Source organism: Ochotona princeps, chromosome 19, assembly GCF_030435755.1.
Source record: "Ochotona princeps isolate mOchPri1 chromosome 19, mOchPri1.hap1, whole genome shotgun sequence".
Classification (NCBI taxonomy): domain Eukaryota; kingdom Metazoa; phylum Chordata; class Mammalia; order Lagomorpha; family Ochotonidae; genus Ochotona; species Ochotona princeps.
The window spans coordinates 32457251-32475177 of record NC_080850.1 but is presented as its reverse complement, the minus strand read 5'-3'; the positions used below and the strand labels follow the sequence as shown (position 1 = coordinate 32475177).

The 17927-nt window shown below is 49.5% G+C and overlaps 2 protein-coding genes across 3 annotated transcripts in view; both read left to right on the top strand.

Moving 5' to 3' along the window:
- The window catches only part of KDM3B (lysine demethylase 3B), a 61210-nt gene extending 50582 nt beyond the window's left edge, over positions 1-10628 (top strand). The window contains exons 20-24 of the mRNA XM_004586450.3: positions 913-1032; positions 3629-3768; positions 4639-4815; positions 5291-5425; positions 9264-10628. Coding sequence (XP_004586507.2) covers positions 913-1032; positions 3629-3768; positions 4639-4815; positions 5291-5425; positions 9264-9344 — 653 coding nt within the window. The 3' untranslated portion in view covers positions 9345-10628. The remainder of the gene's footprint in view (positions 1-912; positions 1033-3628; positions 3769-4638; positions 4816-5290; positions 5426-9263) is intronic.
- Positions 10629-12157: 1529 nt separating this feature from the next.
- REEP2 (receptor accessory protein 2) lies at positions 12158-17566 on the top strand. Of its 2 annotated transcripts, none has more exons than XM_004586451.3 (8): positions 12158-12330; positions 13895-13967; positions 14292-14368; positions 15792-15912; positions 16102-16215; positions 16491-16638; positions 16737-16867; positions 16947-17566. In XM_004586451.3, exons 1-8 carry the CDS (start codon positions 12299-12301, stop codon positions 17013-17015), a joined length of 765 nt encoding a protein of 254 aa, XP_004586508.1. In that variant the 5' UTR covers positions 12158-12298; the 3' UTR covers positions 17016-17566. The 2 variants fall into 2 exon arrangements, with proteins under 2 accessions (XP_004586508.1, XP_058533244.1); XM_058677261.1 differs by having other exon boundaries at positions 12251-12330; positions 13895-13963; positions 16947-17565.
- Positions 17567-17927: the final 361 nt, after the last annotated feature.

Below are 17927 nucleotides of genomic sequence, written 5' to 3'. Positions count from 1 at the left end.
GATTTATGGTCTGGGTCAGGAGTAGAGGTGACTGAGGGCAAGTGACAGCTACTGGAGAAGTTGGAACTATCCAGGGTAGTTTAGAGTGTGTTTGCTTTGATCACACTTACTTGTGTAACATCCATATGGGCCCAGTCCACAAACTGGTAATTCTCTTGGAGTTAGAACATCTCCTTAAAAATGCTACCCAGGGGGCCCAGCGCAGTGGCCTAGCAGAGAAAGTCCTCGCCTTGAACACCCCAGGATCCCATATGGGCGCCGGTTCTAATCCTGGCGGCCCTGCTTCCCATCCAGCTCCCTGCTTGTGGCCTGGGAGAGCAGTCGACGACAGCCCAATGCCTTGGGACCCTGCACCCACGTGGGAGACCAGGAAGAGGTTCCTGGTTCCCGGCTTCAGATTGGCAGAGCACTGGCCGTTGTGCTCACTTGGGGAGTGAAACATCGGACGGAAGATCCTCCTCTCTGTATATCTGACTTTCTAATAAAATAAATAAATCTTTTTTAAAAAAAAAATGCTACCCAGGGAGGTACCTTCTTAGTCCTAAGAGACTTGATAAAACAACAGTGAAGAAAACTCACTGCCATGTTCCCTAGCCAGAGCCTTTTAAAATTTAGTAATGACCTAAGTACTCATAAAGTGGGCTGCATCTGAGTGTCCCATCGCCCACTTTTTTACTTTGCAAGGAAAGATGATTTAGGAGAAGTCAGTTGGTTTCATGGACAAAGCTGATGGCTTTGCAACCAAGTTAGAAATCAATCTGTAACAGTATAAAAGAGATGAGAATGAGTTATTGATAAACGTGTATTTCATTCCAAATGTTACCCCCTTAAAACCAGTCTTGAGCGCATTCTGAGTCTGTTGAGATGTTAGAACATTGCCCTCTCATCCTGCATGTTTCCTTTCACCTTCAGGCTTGATAACAGCAGAAGATAGAAGAGTTGGCACAACAAATCTTCACTTGGATGTGTCTGATGCTGTAAATGTGATGGTGTACGTTGGGATCCCCATCGGGGAGGGTGCACATGATGAAGGTATGATTTCTAGATAGTAAAGCTTGCCCTGAGGATAGAGTTGAGTCTCTGCCTTCTCAGTGAGGGCCAAGGGCTTATTCTTACGTTTCTACCAGGTCTAATAATTACAGTTATTGCACAAAAAAATGTTGCTAGACAAATTGAGGTTCTACAGGAAAGAGCACCACTTACATATCTTTGACCATAGCTATTCTGTTTCTGAAAAGGCTGCCCTTTTCACTGAGTATGTAGCATTATCAATAGGAATGAAGATGGACTGGCAAGTTCTTTTGCTTTGTGCCTCAGCCCCAGCAGCTGTGGAGTAATAGAAGAGGAAGCCAAATCACCTGCACAGAAGTGAAACATCAAAGTTGTGGTTTGCTGTACTATTACTTGCTCTCATTGTTGTAGTTAATAGGTATGAGGCTAATGCTATAGTGTAGCTGTAAAGCCACTTCCTATGGTACTGGCATTCCTTATGGCCACCACTTTGAGTGGCTGCTCCAGTTTTTATCCAGCTCCCTGCTAATGCTCCAGGGAAAGCAGTAGAGTATGGACCAATTACTTCAGTCACTGAACTCACATGGGCGACCTAGAAGAAGCTCCTGGCTCTTGACCTCAGACTGGCCCAACTCTGGCCGTTATAGTCATTTAGAGAATAAATCAGCAAATGGAAGATTGATCATTCTCTCTCTCTCTCTCTCTTTCTCTGTAATTCTGTTCTTGAAATAAGTAAATAGAACATTTAAAAAAAAATAGGGGGACCCAGCACAGCAGCTTAGTGGCTAAACTCTGACTTGCATGCACCAGGATCCCATATGGGCACCAGTTCATATCCTGGCTGCTCCACTTTCAGCTCCCTGCTTGTGACCTGGGAAAGCAGTGGAGGGCGGCCCAAAGCCTTGGGACCCTGCACCTGCATGGCTGACCTGGAAGAAGCTCCTGGCTCCTGGCTTTGGATTGGCTGAGCTCTGGACATTATAGCCATTCAGGGAGTGAACCAGTGGATGGAAGATCTTTCTTTCTCTCCTTCTCTCTGTAAATCTGACTTTCTAATAAAAGTAAATAAATCTTTGGGCCCAGCACAGTAGCACAGCGGCTAAAGTCCTCGCTTTGCATGCACTGGGATCTCAAATGGCCACCAATTTGTGTCCTGGCGGCCCCACTTCCCATGCAGCTCCCTGCTTTTGGCCTGGGAAAGCAGTCAAGGACGGCCCAGGGCCTTAGGACCCTGCACTCACGTGGGAGACCCAGAAGCTCCTGGCTCCTAGCTTCAGATCAGCTCAGCTCTGGTCTTTGTGACTACTTAAGGAGTGAACCAGAGGACAAAAAAATCTTTCTCTCTCTATCTCGTCTCTGTACATCTGCCTTTCCAAGTAAAATAAATAAATCTTTTAAAAAATAAAAAGCATTAGGGCCTGGCAGCGTGGCCTAGTGGCTAAAGTCCTCGCCTTGAACACCCCAGGATCCCATATGGGCGCCGGTTCTAATCTCGGCAGCTCCACTTCCCATCCAGCTCCCTGCTTGTGGCCTGGGAAAGCAATCGAGGACGGCCCAAAGCTTTGGGACCCTATACCCGCGTGGAAGACCTGGAAGAGGTTCCTGGTTCCTGGCATCGGATTGGCGCAGCACCAGCCCATTGCGGCTCACTTGGGGAGTGAATCACTGGATGGAAGATCTTCCTCTCTGTCTCTCCTCCTCTTTGTATATCCGGCTTTCCAATAATAATAATAAACCTTTAAAAAAAATAAAAAGCATTAATGATAAAAAAATTAATATGTGTTCATTATGGAAAGTAAGGAAAAATTTTTTTATTGGAAAGGCAGAGAGAAACGAAGATCTTTTTTTTTTTTTTTTAACAATTTATATATTTTTATTGTAAAGTCATATATATAGAGAGAGCCGGAGAGACAGAGAAGACGATCTTCCATCTGATGATTCACTCCCCAAGTGACCACAAGGGCCGGTGCTGCACCGATCTGAAGCCAGGAGCCAGGAACTCTTCCAGGTCTCCCACGCAGAGGCAGGGTCTCAAGGTTTTGGGCGTTCCTCGACTGCTTTCCCAGGCCACAATCAGGGAGTTGGATGGGAAGCGGAACCACCTGGATTAGAACCGGCGCCCATATGAGATCTCGGCATGTTCAAGGCAAGGACTTTAGCCGCTGGGTCACTGCGCTGGGCCCACAAATCTCTTTGTGTGCTGGTTCACTCCCCAAATGGCCGCAACAGTTGGAGCTGAGCTGATCTGAAGGTAGGAGCCTAGACCTTCTTTCAAGTCTCCCAAATGTGGGCAGGGTCCCAAGGCTTTTGGACCATCCTCTGCTGCTTTCCCAGGCCACGGGCAGGGAGCTTGAGAGGAAGTGGAGCAGCCAGGACATGAACAAGAAAACTATACCTCCAGAAATACTGAATCTTCAATAAGCAAGGAAGATTTAATGTTGTTTTTCCTATGTGAATGAAATCTAACCAACATGAGCTTTGAGTCTTTGATTCTGTCTTGTGTTATTACTTCACAGAGAGGCAAAGGAGAGACTAAGTTTCTTTGAATTGGACATTTGGCTTTACTCAAGTACTGAAGTAGCTGGTTACACTGAAGATGTCATTTTGTTTGTTTTAGAGGTGCTGAAGACAATTGATGAGGGAGATGCTGATGAGGTGACAAAGCAGAGGATTCATGATAGAAAAGAGAAGCCAGGTGCTTTATGGCACATCTACGCGGCCAAGGATGCTGAGAAGATCCGAGAGCTGCTTCGAAAGGTATGTTCCCAGAGTGATGCAATGGAGGCTGAGTCAGTCTGTGTAACATGTCTCCTCATGTGGAATCATTTGGCATTAAAACCCTCTAGTCACCTTGCCTCTTATTGAACTGCCCAGAGAATGCTGGATAGGATGAAGCAGAAAATTTGTACCATTAAAAACATAGATGCAGCAAGTTGGATTTGTGCTGTTAATATTTATGTATTCATAGTGTTTGCATTATCCATGGGAGATACATTCCCAGACCTGCAGCAGATGCCTTAAAGTGCAGATGAAACAAAACCCTATATATACTGCTTTTTTCTATACATATATGTGTTAAGGTTAAATTATAAACAAGATACAGTGTGAGAGTAACAACAGTAATAAAATAGGACAACTATCATAATATGCTGTAACAGTTACATGAATGGATCCCTCTAATCCTCCCTCTCTTGCCACCTCTCTGTCATTTTATTGTACATTCATCTCCTCACTTACAGCTTCAATTTGCATATCCAAATTATCATCTTTACTATTCTTACACTTTGAGGATTCTGTCTAAGTAATAAGGATTAGTTAAAATTAAGCATTGCAGAACTGAGATCATCAATCTGATAACCAGGATGTTTCCTGAGTACCTAGCAGGCAGGCACTGCAGATAGTGTGGACACCCTGGTTGAATGGGACTGGATACTGTAAAACTTTGATCACACTGTTCATAACAGAAATCACTTGAATTATTTATTTCTCAAATTTTCTATTTAATATTTGCAGACCACAGTTGACCACAGTTTACTATGGGTAGCTGAGGCCACAGTAAAGGAAACTGTGGATAACTGTGGACCACTGTGGTGATTTTTGGGTTTTGGATTCCAATCATGGCTTCAGGTTGGAGAAGAACAAGGTCAAGAGAATCCCCCTGATCATGACCCAATTCATGACCAAAGCTGGTACCTGGACCAGACCCTCCGGAAGCGACTCTATGAGGAGTATGGTGTGCAAGGCTGGGCTATCGTGCAGTTCCTAGGTGATGCTGTCTTCATACCTGCCGGAGCACCCCACCAGGTAAGTTCCATCTTGGGGATTGGATTCAACAGCTTCTTATGTGGGCTTCCTTATCTCTGCTTGTCTCATCTGGCCAGGTTTACTCTCATTGTTCTTACAAATGCAGTTCTTTTTGTGATGGCACTGCAATCCCCCCTTATAATTTTAAATACTTGATGTAAAAATTTTAAACAATATAAACTAACAGAAAGTAACTGAAAGTCCCAATTTGGCTACATAGACCAAATCCTGTTTCATTCTCCTGAGACTGCCTTCCCAATTTAGTTTCCTTGACCCAAGATAGCTACTATTTGTAGTCAGCTATGTATCTTTTCAGCCATTCTTTGTGAAAATACTAATTTTTAATGTATGATTTTTCATTTAATGGTTTTTGTTATTCTTTTTATTTTGTTATTATTACTGCATCACGGATGTTTTCTATGTGTTACTGAACCCCTAATGCTGCTGTTTTCCCTCTGGACTTTTCCCTGCCCAGGTTCACAATCTATATAGTTGCATAAAAGTAGCAGAAGACTTTGTGTCTCCAGAACATGTAAAGCACTGTTTCCGCCTGACTCAGGAATTCAGGCATCTCTCTAACACTCATACAAACCATGAAGATAAACTGCAGGTAAATAACTCCTCTTCTCCCCCCCCTCTGTCTTCCTATCAAACGCTGACATCCGTATCTCCTTCCTGAAGGCATGACTCTTAATGTGGAGTAGATGTGACTCAGGGAAACCATGTCTGGGAATAGGGAGTCTTCCTTTCAGGAAGTATCTGACTGCTTGCCTTCAGTTTGGTCAGCCCAGGATGCTCATTTTAAGTATTCTTTTCCGGTGTGACAGTCTTTTCTGCTTCTGTGCCATTAGGGGGGTTGACATGTATCACTGGTATTACTAATGGACTAGACTGACCTCCCTGTTCAATTGAAGACAGCTCTGTGCCTGAGCAGCCTGTTTCCCAAAAGAGGAATTGACCTGAAGCTGCTTTTTTTGGCTGACTTCTGTGCATTCAGTTCACAGTCTGTCTCGCTAGGAACTATATTCTGGGAGCTGACTGGACAGTTAGATTAGGTTTCCTCTGCTTTTGAAATGCCTGGGAATTTTAAGGACCAAATTTCATTATTAGTATACTTGGTCATTTGAGTAGCATAAAATGGATCAAGAATAAGAAAACAAGATTCTCCATGCGAAACGTCAGCAGTGTGAGAGCACAACTTCCTGCCTTTCACTGTTGCCTCCTTTCCTCCATCAGACCTAGGGCTCAGGGAAATCTCTGAATGGTAACCCATCAGGATCAGGTTGAATGTGGTTGTTCTCAATCACCCTCCACCCTGAATTTGGTCTACTTTTCATTTTTCAAAATTACAAAACATTTCAACTGTGAATTTTTTGGTTTTTGGTTTTTAAGATTTCTTTATTATTATTGGGAAGATTTTCAGGGAGAAGGAGAGACAGAGCAAGATCTTTTATCCACTGGTTCACTTCCAAAATGGCTGCAATGGCTGGAGCTGAGCTATTCTGAAGTCAGGAGCCAGGAGTTTCTTTTGGGTTGCCCATGTGGGAGCAGGGTCTCAAGGACTTGGGCCACCCTCCATTGCTTTTCCAGGACATAAGCAGAAAGCTGGATGGGAAGTGGAGCAGGCAGGACACAAGCCGGCACTCATACAGGTTGCCCTCACTTGTAGGTAGAAGATAAGCCAGTTGAACCAAAGTGCTGACTCCTCATCCATAATGTACTTATACAAAATGTGACTACAGGGCATAGTGCAATGGCTCAATTGGATGAAATGCACCCCTTGCAAACACCAGGATCCCATAACGGAGCTGGTTTGTGTCCCCGTTGCTCTACGGCCCATCCAGCTCCCTGCTTATGACCTGGGAAAGCAGCAGAGGATGGCCCAACTTGGGACCCTACACCCATTTGAGAGACCCAGAAAAAACTCCTACTTTGAGATTGCCTCCATGTTGGAAAGTGAACCAATGGAAGGAAGATCATTCTGTTTCTCCTTCCTCTTCTTCTGTATATTTGCCTTTCTAATAAAAATAAGGAAATTTTTTTAAGTGACTACAGATATGCAACAGTACATATTTCACTCCCCTCCCCCTCAGACTGGGAACTTATCACCCTACCCATTAGACCTTCCCTGACCACCATACTAAGAATAACATCAGGGCAAGCATTTGGCCCAGCCCATCTTAAGCCAGTTACAGGGCTGATATTGTGACACAGTGGTTCAAACCACAACCTGCAATGCTGGCATCCCATATCAGAGAAGCAATTCTAGACTCAACTGTTCTACTTCCAGTCCTGCTCCCTGCTCATGTGCCTGGAAAGGCAACAGAATATGATCCAATAAATTGGTCCCCTGCCACACGTGTAGGAGACACATGAATTTCCTTTCCTACTGGCTTCTGCTGCCCCATCTGTAGTCACTGCTGCCATTTTAAGAATGAACTAGTGGACATATCTCTTCTTTATCTTCTTCTGTGTTTGTTATTGTATCTTTAAATAAATACAATCTTCTTAAAAAATATGTCAGTTTGGATATCCATAACCCAGCCCAGAATATCTGAGTTCAAGTCAGCTTGGCTGTCAATGCCAGCCTCCTGCTAATACATACCTGACAGGCATTAGGTAATGGTGCGTGGAGCTGAGTCCAGGCCATCCACACAGAAGACCTGGATTAAATTCCCAAGCATTTTAGGACTGAACCAGCAAATGAGAGCTCTCTTTTTCTCTGTCAAATTAATAAAATTAATAATTTATTCATGAAAGAATAAAATCAAAGAAAATTTAAAAAGAAAAAAGATCGTCCATCCCAGGACTTCCAATCTGTTCTCACTTTATATATATAGTATGTATATATATATAGTATGTTTAGCCATCTGACATAATATTTTATCTGTATATGATTATCATTACTGGAATTAAGCTATTCAGAACCTTGTAAAGGTAGGAATTTTACTGCTTTTCTGTTACATGTCTGATGCATAGGAGGTACTCAGTAAACATGTATTGAATTAATACTGAAAATGAGGATAGTGGGGCCATTGTTGTGATGTAGCTGGTTAAACCTTTGTCTGCCAGCAGCATCCTAGATGGGTGCTGAGAACCAGCTAGTCCATCTGCAATCCAGCTCCCTACCGACATGCCTGGGAAAGCAATGGGCGACTGCCCAAGTGCTTGAGTCCCTGAGCCCACTTAAGAGACCCAGAAGGAGCTGTGGACTCGGCATCAGCCTAGTCCAGTCCCCAGCCATTGCAAACATGGCAGCCACTCAGCTCAGCTCTGGCCATTGCAAGCATTTGGGGAGTGAACCAGAGAATGAAAGATACTTCTCTGTCTCTCCTCTCTGTAAATCTGCCATTCCATTTTTTTTTTTTAATTTTTTTTGTTTTTTTCACACAAATGATCTATAATTCCATTTTCCTTAGCTTTTTGATGTACTCTTATTATAGCCACATAGATGGTGATAATTTTATTTTTTTGAAGATTTATTATTTATTTTTTATTACAAAGTCAGATATACAGAGAGGAGGAGAGACAGAGGAAGATCTTCCATCCGATGATTCACTCCCCAAGTGACCACAACGGCCGGTGCTGTGCTGATCTGAAGCCAGGAGCCAGGAACCTCCTGCAGGTCTCCCACGCGGGTGCAGGATCTCAAGGCTTTGGGCCGTCCTCGACTGCTTTCCCAGGCCACAAGCAGGGAGCTGGATGGGAAATGGAGCTGCCGGGATTAGAACTGGCGCCCATATGGGATCCTGGGGCGTTCAAGGCGAGGACTTTAGCTGCTAGGCCACGCCACCGGGCCCAATGGTGATAATTTTATATCCTTTTTTTTTTTTTTTAAGATTTATTTTATTATTTTTATTACAAAGTCAGATATACAGAGAGAAGGAGAGATAGAGAGGAAGTGGAGCTGCCGGGATTAGAACCGGCGACCATATGGGATCCTGACACGTTCAAGGCGAGGATCTTAGCCACTAGGCCACACTGCCAGGCCCAATAATTTTATATCCTTTGAAATGATTTTATCATTTTCTTTTGAATATAGCCTTTTTTTTCCTCTGAGAGTCAGAAAGCGGGAGCCCCCTATTCACTGGCGTATTGCTCCCCAGATGCCTGCAGCAGCTGGGACCAAGCCAGGGTCTAAACCTAGGAGCTGAAACAAGGTTTCCCATTTAGCAACAAGAAACCAGTTTCAGAAGCCAACCCAGGCATCAAACCCAGAAACTCCAATATGGGACATGGCATCTCCACTGGCATGTTTAACCGCCTGCTCTTTGACATTATATCTTATGTGGTTTGTAAATCACACTGGGAATTGACCTGGAAACCACACAGTCATTGCTGGCGATTTCCTCGTGAACTTGAAGGCATTTGGTCGTGCTAGAGTATTTGCATCTGCAGAAGGTAGCACGGAGCTGCTGTGAGCTGACAGTACTTGTTACTCTCTCCAGGTGAAGAACATCATTTACCACGCAGTGAAAGATGCTGTCGGCACTCTCAAGGCTCATGAATCGAAACTGGCAAGGTCTTAGGCATGGAGAAATTCCAGACTCCCCTGGGAAGCAGGTCTTTCCCTCACACCACTTACAGGGAGCAGCAGGGTTCACTGCTGGAGCAGAGGTCCCTCACCCAGAGCCAGTGTGGTCAGTATTACAAACTCTCCAGCCACTCTTTTCTACGCTGCCTCAACACTGAAGGTTGGCACAGAAAAGTCGCACTGTTCTCTCTCTCTCTCATACACACACACACACACACACACGCACACACACACAGTTTCAGACTACAAGCCGAGGTGGCACATCCCATCCTGTGGCCTTTTGGGAATTCGAATTGCCTGAACATCACTGGGCTTTCCTAAACATTCTCCTGGTCTAAGATTTATATGGAAACCAGGAATGTGGGCACTGCTAGCTTTTCTTCTCCTCTTGTGCCTCGATAAGTGGGAGTGTGTTTGGAGGTGGGGAGAATCCCATAGCTGATGCACACGAAGGATGGTTGCTTCAACACACCTGGTGGGAGCCAAATGGGTCTCTGCACCTGACCTGTGGCACGGCATCCCAGGAGCTGGGAGAAGCCATTCCCCACACTCTCCCGTGAACACTGCAATCTGGCAGGACCCAGGGAGAACCCACTGCTTTTCCCAGGAGGCTCCAGGATTAGGAAATGTGTGTATTTAGTGAAAAATAGGTTTGTAGTGAAATAGTTACTATTTCATGAAAGTAGATATTTTTAGAATTTTTGAAATACCACAATTGTTTTCCTGGATTATGAGGAAAGGCACATTACATTTAGTCTTCCTTTCGATGAAACTCTTTGAAGAAATAGGGTTTTTAGAATTCAGCTGCCCACTATAGCACAAAGTCAGCCAAAGCAGAATTTAAAAGAATTGGCTTTTTAGGGTTCTTTCAGTCTCTCCCGACTCCTTTCAGTCTTACCTTGAGGGAGCAGTCATATGAAAACTTCATCAAGTCTGAGCTGTGGTGTGCTCCCCATGGACACATACTGGTCACTCCAGGAACCATTTTCAACTGTTACCAGCGTTCCCTTGGGACTCTGCCTATGTTTCCAAATACAAAGGAAAGTTTGATTTCCAACTTGAAGTTTTTTGTTTTTGGGTTTTTTGTCCAGAAATATTTTCAGCAAAACTTTCCAACTCAGTGGAGTTTTAGTAAGAATTTATTTGAAAATGATGGAATTCATTGGCCCAGAGGTACATTGGGAATGGTATCTTTCCAGCTGTACTGTAGTGCCCTGCCGGTTTGTTTATATGTTCACAATTAACTTTTTTTTTAATAAAAATCATTTACTGTAGAATACTTTAATTTCACTTTCTGTATTTTAATTCTGTTGAAGGGCTGATTGGGATTTCCATGTTCTTATTAAAAATCTAACAAATTTGTTTTGAGTGGACTTAATTCTTCTCATACCAGTCTTTGGAACAATCAAGGCCAAATTGTGGGCCATGTCGGAGGTGGGGATTTATTACCATACTACATGTGATTATTTCTCTATTTCCTGAACTTGTAGTGAGTTGGAAGAAAGTCGCCAGGGCCTGTTCACTGTGGTTCTGAGGACTTTGAGACAGGGGACAGGACGTGTGAATCAGGAGCCAGGGCTGCTGAGTTTCTGCCCTTGCCTTCCTCGGGCAGAGTCTGAAGGGAGAGGGTCAGGGGTGCGGCCAGTTGGGCATGGCTTAGGACAGGCCATGGTGACACAAAACATGGGGCCTTCAGCCTACCCCCGAGAGAGCAGCAGGAATATATTTTTGTTTATCAAGGTGCAGTGTAGCACCTTGAATGAGAAGAGACTGGAGAGAAAGTTGTAAAAAATAGAGGAAGGGGTTGTCGTCTGGATCTGCTTCTCTGGAACCTATGGGAAAACATCTTGGAAAGCGTCTGGGCCTGGAAATGGAATCAGGTTGCAATGGTCTGTTGTGCGTTCAAGGGTACTGGGCCTGGATTCTGACATACAGGTTTGTCCTTTTAGCCTGAGTAGGCATGGGCTGATGCTGTTGTCCCCAAAAGGATTACCTCAACATAAAAGGTAGAGAAACGCAAAAGCTCAAAAATGGGACAGGAAAGGAGAACAGAAGAAGGAGGGGTTTTGGAGCTTGGTTGGTGAAAATCAGGAGGCGCACTAGCCTACATTCTGGATATGAGCCTCTTCAGAATTAGGACATCTGCTGCTGCCCCTCCAAAAGGAAGGTGTCACCCTGCAGAGCCCAAGACAGGGTGGGTCCTGTCAGCAGGGGTGACTGGTAAGGGTGGGCAGGCGCAGGTGTGCTGGTGCCTCCGGGAGTTCAGGTGCATGTCTTTACCGGGCCTGTAACTTGGGGGAGAAAGTTGTCAGCCAGCTGGGCTTATTGCCTGTGTTCTCATCCTAGCAGTGTGGCTTAGTAGTGGTGTGTTCTTCAGCAAATTAATGAATTTTCCTAAGCTTCCCATTTCTGTATCGTCAAAATGAGGATAATTATGCCCTCTGCCTTCCAAGGTTGCCCTAAGAATTCCCTGGAATCATGCATGTGAATCTCGGAAGCTTGTGCACACAGTGAGAACTCCATTAGTCATGTTTGCTCCTAAGGTGTTTAGGCCATGCAGCTTGATATGGACAGGGCAAGAGGAGCTGGAGCTGATGTTAGGCACGAAGCAGCCGGCAGTACCTCCTGCCCGGCACTCGAAATGCCAGAAAACAGAACAAGCAATTAGGAACCTGGGTACTAAGGGTGGAAGGCGCATGCCCAGCCCCAGCAGGTGCTGGGGGGCGCAGCGCTGCCGCCGCGGCCTCCCCTTTAAGAACGCCGCCACCCACAGCCGTGGTGCGGCAGGGACCTCCCCTTTAACTAACGGCGGCGGCTCCGCGCTGTTCTGCCCCCGCAACGGCTGCGGCTACTGCGGCTCCTGCTGCCGCCGCCGCCGCCGCTCGGCTTCGGGTACCTGCATCCTCGGCCCGGGCCGGATCCCCGCCCGGCGCTGAGCGCGGCCCCGCCATGGTGTCCTGGATCATCTCTCGCCTGGTGGTGTGAGTGTGGGGGCGGCGGCGGGCGCGCCCGCAGGAGATGGAGGGCGGGAGGGTGTATTGGAGTCCTGGGTGGACAGCGCCTCGACTGCTAACCTCGGCCATATCGGGTTCCCCAGAGACAGGGAGCTTTGGAACCTGAGGGGCGCGTGGCGGGCCTTGGCTCCCCAAGGGCTTCACTCCCGTTATTTTTAATAACTCCCTTGATTTTTAGTGTCCCTGTCCCCGCACCAGCCCCTCCTACGGTGTGATTTTATAAAAGGAGGTGGGCATGACCCTGTCCCAGCCGTCCGACTCTCGTGCAGCCCTGTCAGCCTCTCGGGGCAGGGGTAACAGAAGAGTGTGGGGGCGAGGCAGGGCCTCATTCCTGAGATGGCAGGCTTTGCCAGCCGCTTGGTCTCTCGGAGGGCCCAGGCCCTCATCCCCGCACGCTGGCTGGGCAGGGCACTAGGGCTGAGGATGCGCATGTCCTGAAGGCCCCGTATGGGCGCCCAAACCAGAGATGCTTGGAGGACAAAGTATGGGAGGTAACCGCGAGAGGGCGGGTTTTGGAGCTGCAGCAGGGAGAACCTGTAGGGGCTTCCCTCCAGGCTGAAGCCAGAGCCACATGTGGAACTGCGTCCCTGACATTGCCCCAAACTCCCAAAGGGAGTACAGACACTCCACCAAGACCCCAGACTTTGTCCTTAAGGCCAGTTTACAAAGGCCCTACCTCCATCAGGCCAGTCCATGCAGGAGCAGGCAGCACCCTCAGGTTGCTAGGGAGTTGGGCCTCAGAGCCAACAACCCTTACCCCAGCAGGGGACCTGCCCTTCTGCTTGCACCACGGCCCCACCCTGCTGCAGGCTTCTCAGGTTGGATTGTCTCAGGCTTGTGTCCCCAGCCAGCTGAATCACCCCCAGCGCTCAGGACAGAGTCTGGGGACCTCCTGCCTCAGTATGGGCTTTGCAGGATGGGGCCTGATTCTCTTACTCAAGGGGCATCCCTGTCCCATCTGTGTTCTGTAATGTGATCAGCCTTGAGCCGCAGACCCTCCGCTGAGCTAATCCCTGGGGTCTGGCCAGGAGGGAATAAGCCTCTTTGCCCCTCACTGGGCCTCTTGCCTCTGTGCCCTCTGCTCCCCATGTCCCCAGGGCCACAGTGGTGCCTCTGAGTGCCAGGTACAAGGCCCTGTTGGGTGGTGTTGGGTTTCCTGGCAGAGCTGGCCCTGCCTGGGCCCAGACAACACCAGGAGGTGTCAAAGGCAGGCAGGTGGGTGGGTATGAATGGACATGGGCTTGGGAAGGGAGCCCCCACCCCACCCTCTAGCCACAACCATACCTCCACTCCCCATGACATGTTTGTGTCTAACCAAGGGTCATGAACCTCTGAACCCTCAGGCCTCTATGCCTCAGGGAACAGAAAACCTGTCCCAGGAGAAAGGAGGGTTATCCCTCCCCAGCTGGGTAGAGTCTCCATGCTTCGCCCTAGCTGGGGTCCCCCACCTGGCTGATGAGAACCTCTGGAGTTCTGACCCAGAGGCCGCTGTCCTTGGCTGAGGGCGCCATTAACCGTTCCTGCCCCCTAGGCTCATCTTCGGCACCCTGTACCCGGCCTACTCCTCCTACAAGGCGGTGAAGACAAAGAACGTGAAGGAGTATGTGAGTCTAAGACCCTTCCTCACGGCAGGAAGAAGGGAGGATACAGTGCGTGTTGCACCTGGGGCAGCTCTCACCAGACCCTGGGGCAACGGAGGTTCCTGGGTTCTCCCCTCCCCTAGCCTGGGTGATCCAACACCCATAGGGCACATCCCCTCCCATTGTGCCTGCAACATAGCCCACCAGCAGAACTGGGCTCAGCCTCAATGACTGGCAGGTGAGCTGAGGGCCCAAGTGCTACCCAGGGTCTCATGATTGCCAGACAGGCCAGGCTGGGAACCCCAGGCATGCCCCCGCCCCACACCAACCACGCCCCTGCCTCCTCAGGTGAAGTGGATGATGTACTGGATCGTCTTTGCTTTCTTCACCACAGCTGAGACCCTCACAGACATCGTGCTGTCCTGGTGAGCTCTACCATCCCTGCCAACCTCTCTGTGGGCAGACCCAGCATGCAAGGGTCCTCAGTTCCCTTCCCTGTACTGATCTGATCAGAGAGCGCCTGGGTCCTGGCTGACAGCAAAGCACCACAGGGGATTTGGGAACCCAGCTCAGTCACACTTCGCCAGGGCCCTGGGCAGGTCACAGCTCTCAACCCTGGGGCCCCCATTTGTCAAGCAGGCATGAGAGTGAATACTGTAGACACCAGAAGCTGGCAGGGTTTTTTTGTTTGTTTGTTTTGCGAAGTCAGATATACAGAGAGGAGGAGAGATGGAGAGGAAGATCTTCCATCCGTTGATTCACTCCCCAAGCGGCTGCAACAGCCTGTGCTGTGCTGATCCAAAATCAGGAGCTAGGAGCTTCTTCTGGGTCTCCCACATGGGTGCAGGGTCTCAAGGCTTTGGGCCATCTTCCACTGCTTTCCCAGGCCACAAACAAGGAGCTGAATGGGAAGCGGAGCCTCCAGGATTAGAACCGGCGCCTATATCGGATCCCAGCGCATGCAAGGCGAGGACTTTAGCCGCTAGGCTATTGCACTGGGCCCAAGCTTGCAATTCTGAAGCATTTTCCAGGTGCTGCAAGACTGTGTACATGGATGTGTGAATTTATACAAGAGCTCAGAAACCTATACTAAACGAGTGAATGGCTCTGTATAAGAAAAGACTAACCACCCAGCCCATGAGAAGCTGAGAGAGTTGTGATTACAGATGCATCCTTGGGCTTGAGCCAAGTAGTTCTACTAGAGGAAGGAGATTGGAAGAGATAAGTTCAAAATTGAGGGTTAGAATGGATGGTTGGTAACAACCCACATCCCAAGTTAGAATCCCTGGATTGAAGTCCTGGCTCCCACTTATGATTCCAATATCCTATTGATGTGCAGCCTGGGTAGCAGTAGGTGATGACCTGAAGGGCTAGGGTCACTGCCACCCGTGTGGGAGCCTTGGGCTCCTAACTTTTGCCTTGACCAGCCAAAGTTAGGACTTTTGGCTGTTGTCAGCAATTCGGAAGTGAGTGAACCAGTGGATGAACTTTCTTTCTCTCTCTCTCTCTCTGGCCCTGCACAGCTGGAAAAGCCTGCTCCTCTTCCCAGGAGGGAGGGCCAGAGCAGGAAACTGAGGAGCATGCAGGGACCTGGGCACAAGGGAGAGGTGGTCTGGGGGCCTGCCTTGGTGCAGACCCCAAAGCAGGGGAGAGGTGGTCTGGCGGCCTGCCTTGGTGCAGACCCCAGAGCAGATGAAAGCTGCTGCAGCTCCCTCAGGGCTAGAAATGACCCAGTCCAGCAAGGCTGGGGGGCAGGCTGTGCAGGTCCTGCAGTTTCCACACTGCTGAATCCTATGCCCTCCTGATCTCCCCCACCCCATGCTCTGTACCACCCCTGTTCCCAAACAGGTTCCCCTTCTACTTTGAACTCAAGATTGCCTTCGTGATATGGCTGCTGTCTCCTTATACCAAGGGTTCCAGCGTGCTCTACCGCAAGTTCGTGCACCCGACCCTGTCCAACAAGGAGAAGGTTGGCCCCCACCCTTAGTTCTCTGGCCTTCCCTGGGCATCCTGTTAGTCTGAAATGACCTGGCAGGGTCCCCTGAACCCTAGAGCATGCATTGCTTGTATCTACACGTGAATGAGGAGGGATGGTGGCAGGGTCTCAGGAGCAGCCCCTCCACCTCTCACTTGTTCCTCCTTCCCACTGTACTCGCAGGAAATTGATGAGTATATCACGCAGGCCCGAGACAAGAGCTACGAGACCATGATGAGGGTAGGCAAGAGGGGCCTGAACCTCGCCGCCAATGCTGCGGTCACGGCTGCTACCAAGGTGAGTGAGATGTGAGGGACAAGCCCGGATGTCCTTAGACTCACATCCTGTGTGGTCCATCACGTGCCCCAGGCTGGGCTGCTTGGCACCTGATCTTCCCTCAGACCCGTGAAACCCAGGGTTCTAGACCTGACTGTGCCACACACACACCAGCTGAGCTGGGTTGGGTTTCTACATCACTCCAAAGGGAAGAGTGACCCCCCACTCACCTCTGGCCCCACCCTGCCTCTTCCCTTGCTCTTTGGGTGCGGCGGCGGTGGTGGTGGTGACCCCAGGGCCAGGGAGTGCTGTCAGAGAAGCTCAGGAGCTTCAGCATGCAGGACCTGACCCTGATCCGGGACGAAGATGCCCTGCCCCTGCAGGGGCCCGATGGCCGCCTCCGCCCAGGCCCTGGCAGCCTCCTGGATACCATCGAGGACTTAGGTACAGGCAGGACCTGGGACTGGTAGAGAAGAGGGTGGGGGCAGGGCTCAGGGGCAATGAGGCCAAGACCCATGTTCTCCTTTTCTCTTTGCACCCAGGAGACGACCCTGCCCTGAGCATAAGGCCCAGCACAAACCAGACTGATTTCCGCACAGAGCCCTCTGAGGAGGACATGGGAGACAAAGCCCCCAAGAGGGTCAAGTCCATCAAAAAAGTGCCCAAGGCTGAGGTGAGAATCCAAGGCCCCAGCCTGGGGATGTGGGAGGGTAGTAGCTCTGGCTGAGCTGTCCCCCTTCTTCCCTTTGCAGTCACCATCTTCCAAGACCCTGAAGACAAGGCCCAAGAAAAAGCCTGTGGCTGGGGGCGATTCAGCTTAAGCCCCTCTGCCCCCTCATCTCTACCCCCATGGGCTGCAGAGCCAGGAGGAAGCTAGGGGCCATCTGAGCCCAACCCAGCCCCTTCTTCATGCTGTGCCACCAGCCTGGGGTGTCTCAGCATGGGGCCTGCCCAGTAAACACTCCTCTGGAGGGCAGGCCCTGTGCTGGGAGATGAGGGTGAAGCCTGGCCCAGGGCCTGAGAACTGAGCCACCCAGGGAGATGGGGGAAGGTTCCTCAACCTGTCCGGCCCTTCTCCCTCTGCCTACCCAGCCCTGTCCCTGCCCACCCAGTGCCTTGCTGAAGACCATGGCCATCCTCTCCTCTTAGGTCCCCACACGCGTCCACTGCTCTCTCTGAGTTGGAGGCAGCGTGGACCACAGCCCAGATGGGCCAAGGCTGGGCCTGAAGGCACCTGTGAGAAAAGGGGGATCCACTGGGACTGCCTCAGAGAGAGATCAGGTCCTGGGGGGCCAGCAGGCCACTGTTACAACCAGAGGACAGTTGGATTTAGTGTGGGCCAAAATGGCCAGCAGGGCCGGGGCTACAGCCGGCTCAGAAGGTGCCAACTATCTCCACTGAAAAACAGTGTGGGTGAGGGTAGGGCGCCACTCAAGGACTCTCCAGTGGCCACTCCATCTGCCCTTGGCCCCCTAACCCCAAAGCCACCTCCTCCCCTCCCTGTCTCCCAATCTCTGAGTTCAGAGGATTCCAGACCATGAGAGATGGGGCTCTGAGGGACCCTGTTCCTGCCATATGCCCTGGGCTGGACTCCTTTCCCCGCTTGGAACTGGGGGCCCTACCCTCAGACCCCCCAATCCCCGTTCCCATTTTCTGTGCCAAGTAGACCTGGCGCTGTGTGAATAGAGCCCCAGCCCAGCTCAGCCCAGCCTCTGCCCACACCCTGCTCCAGC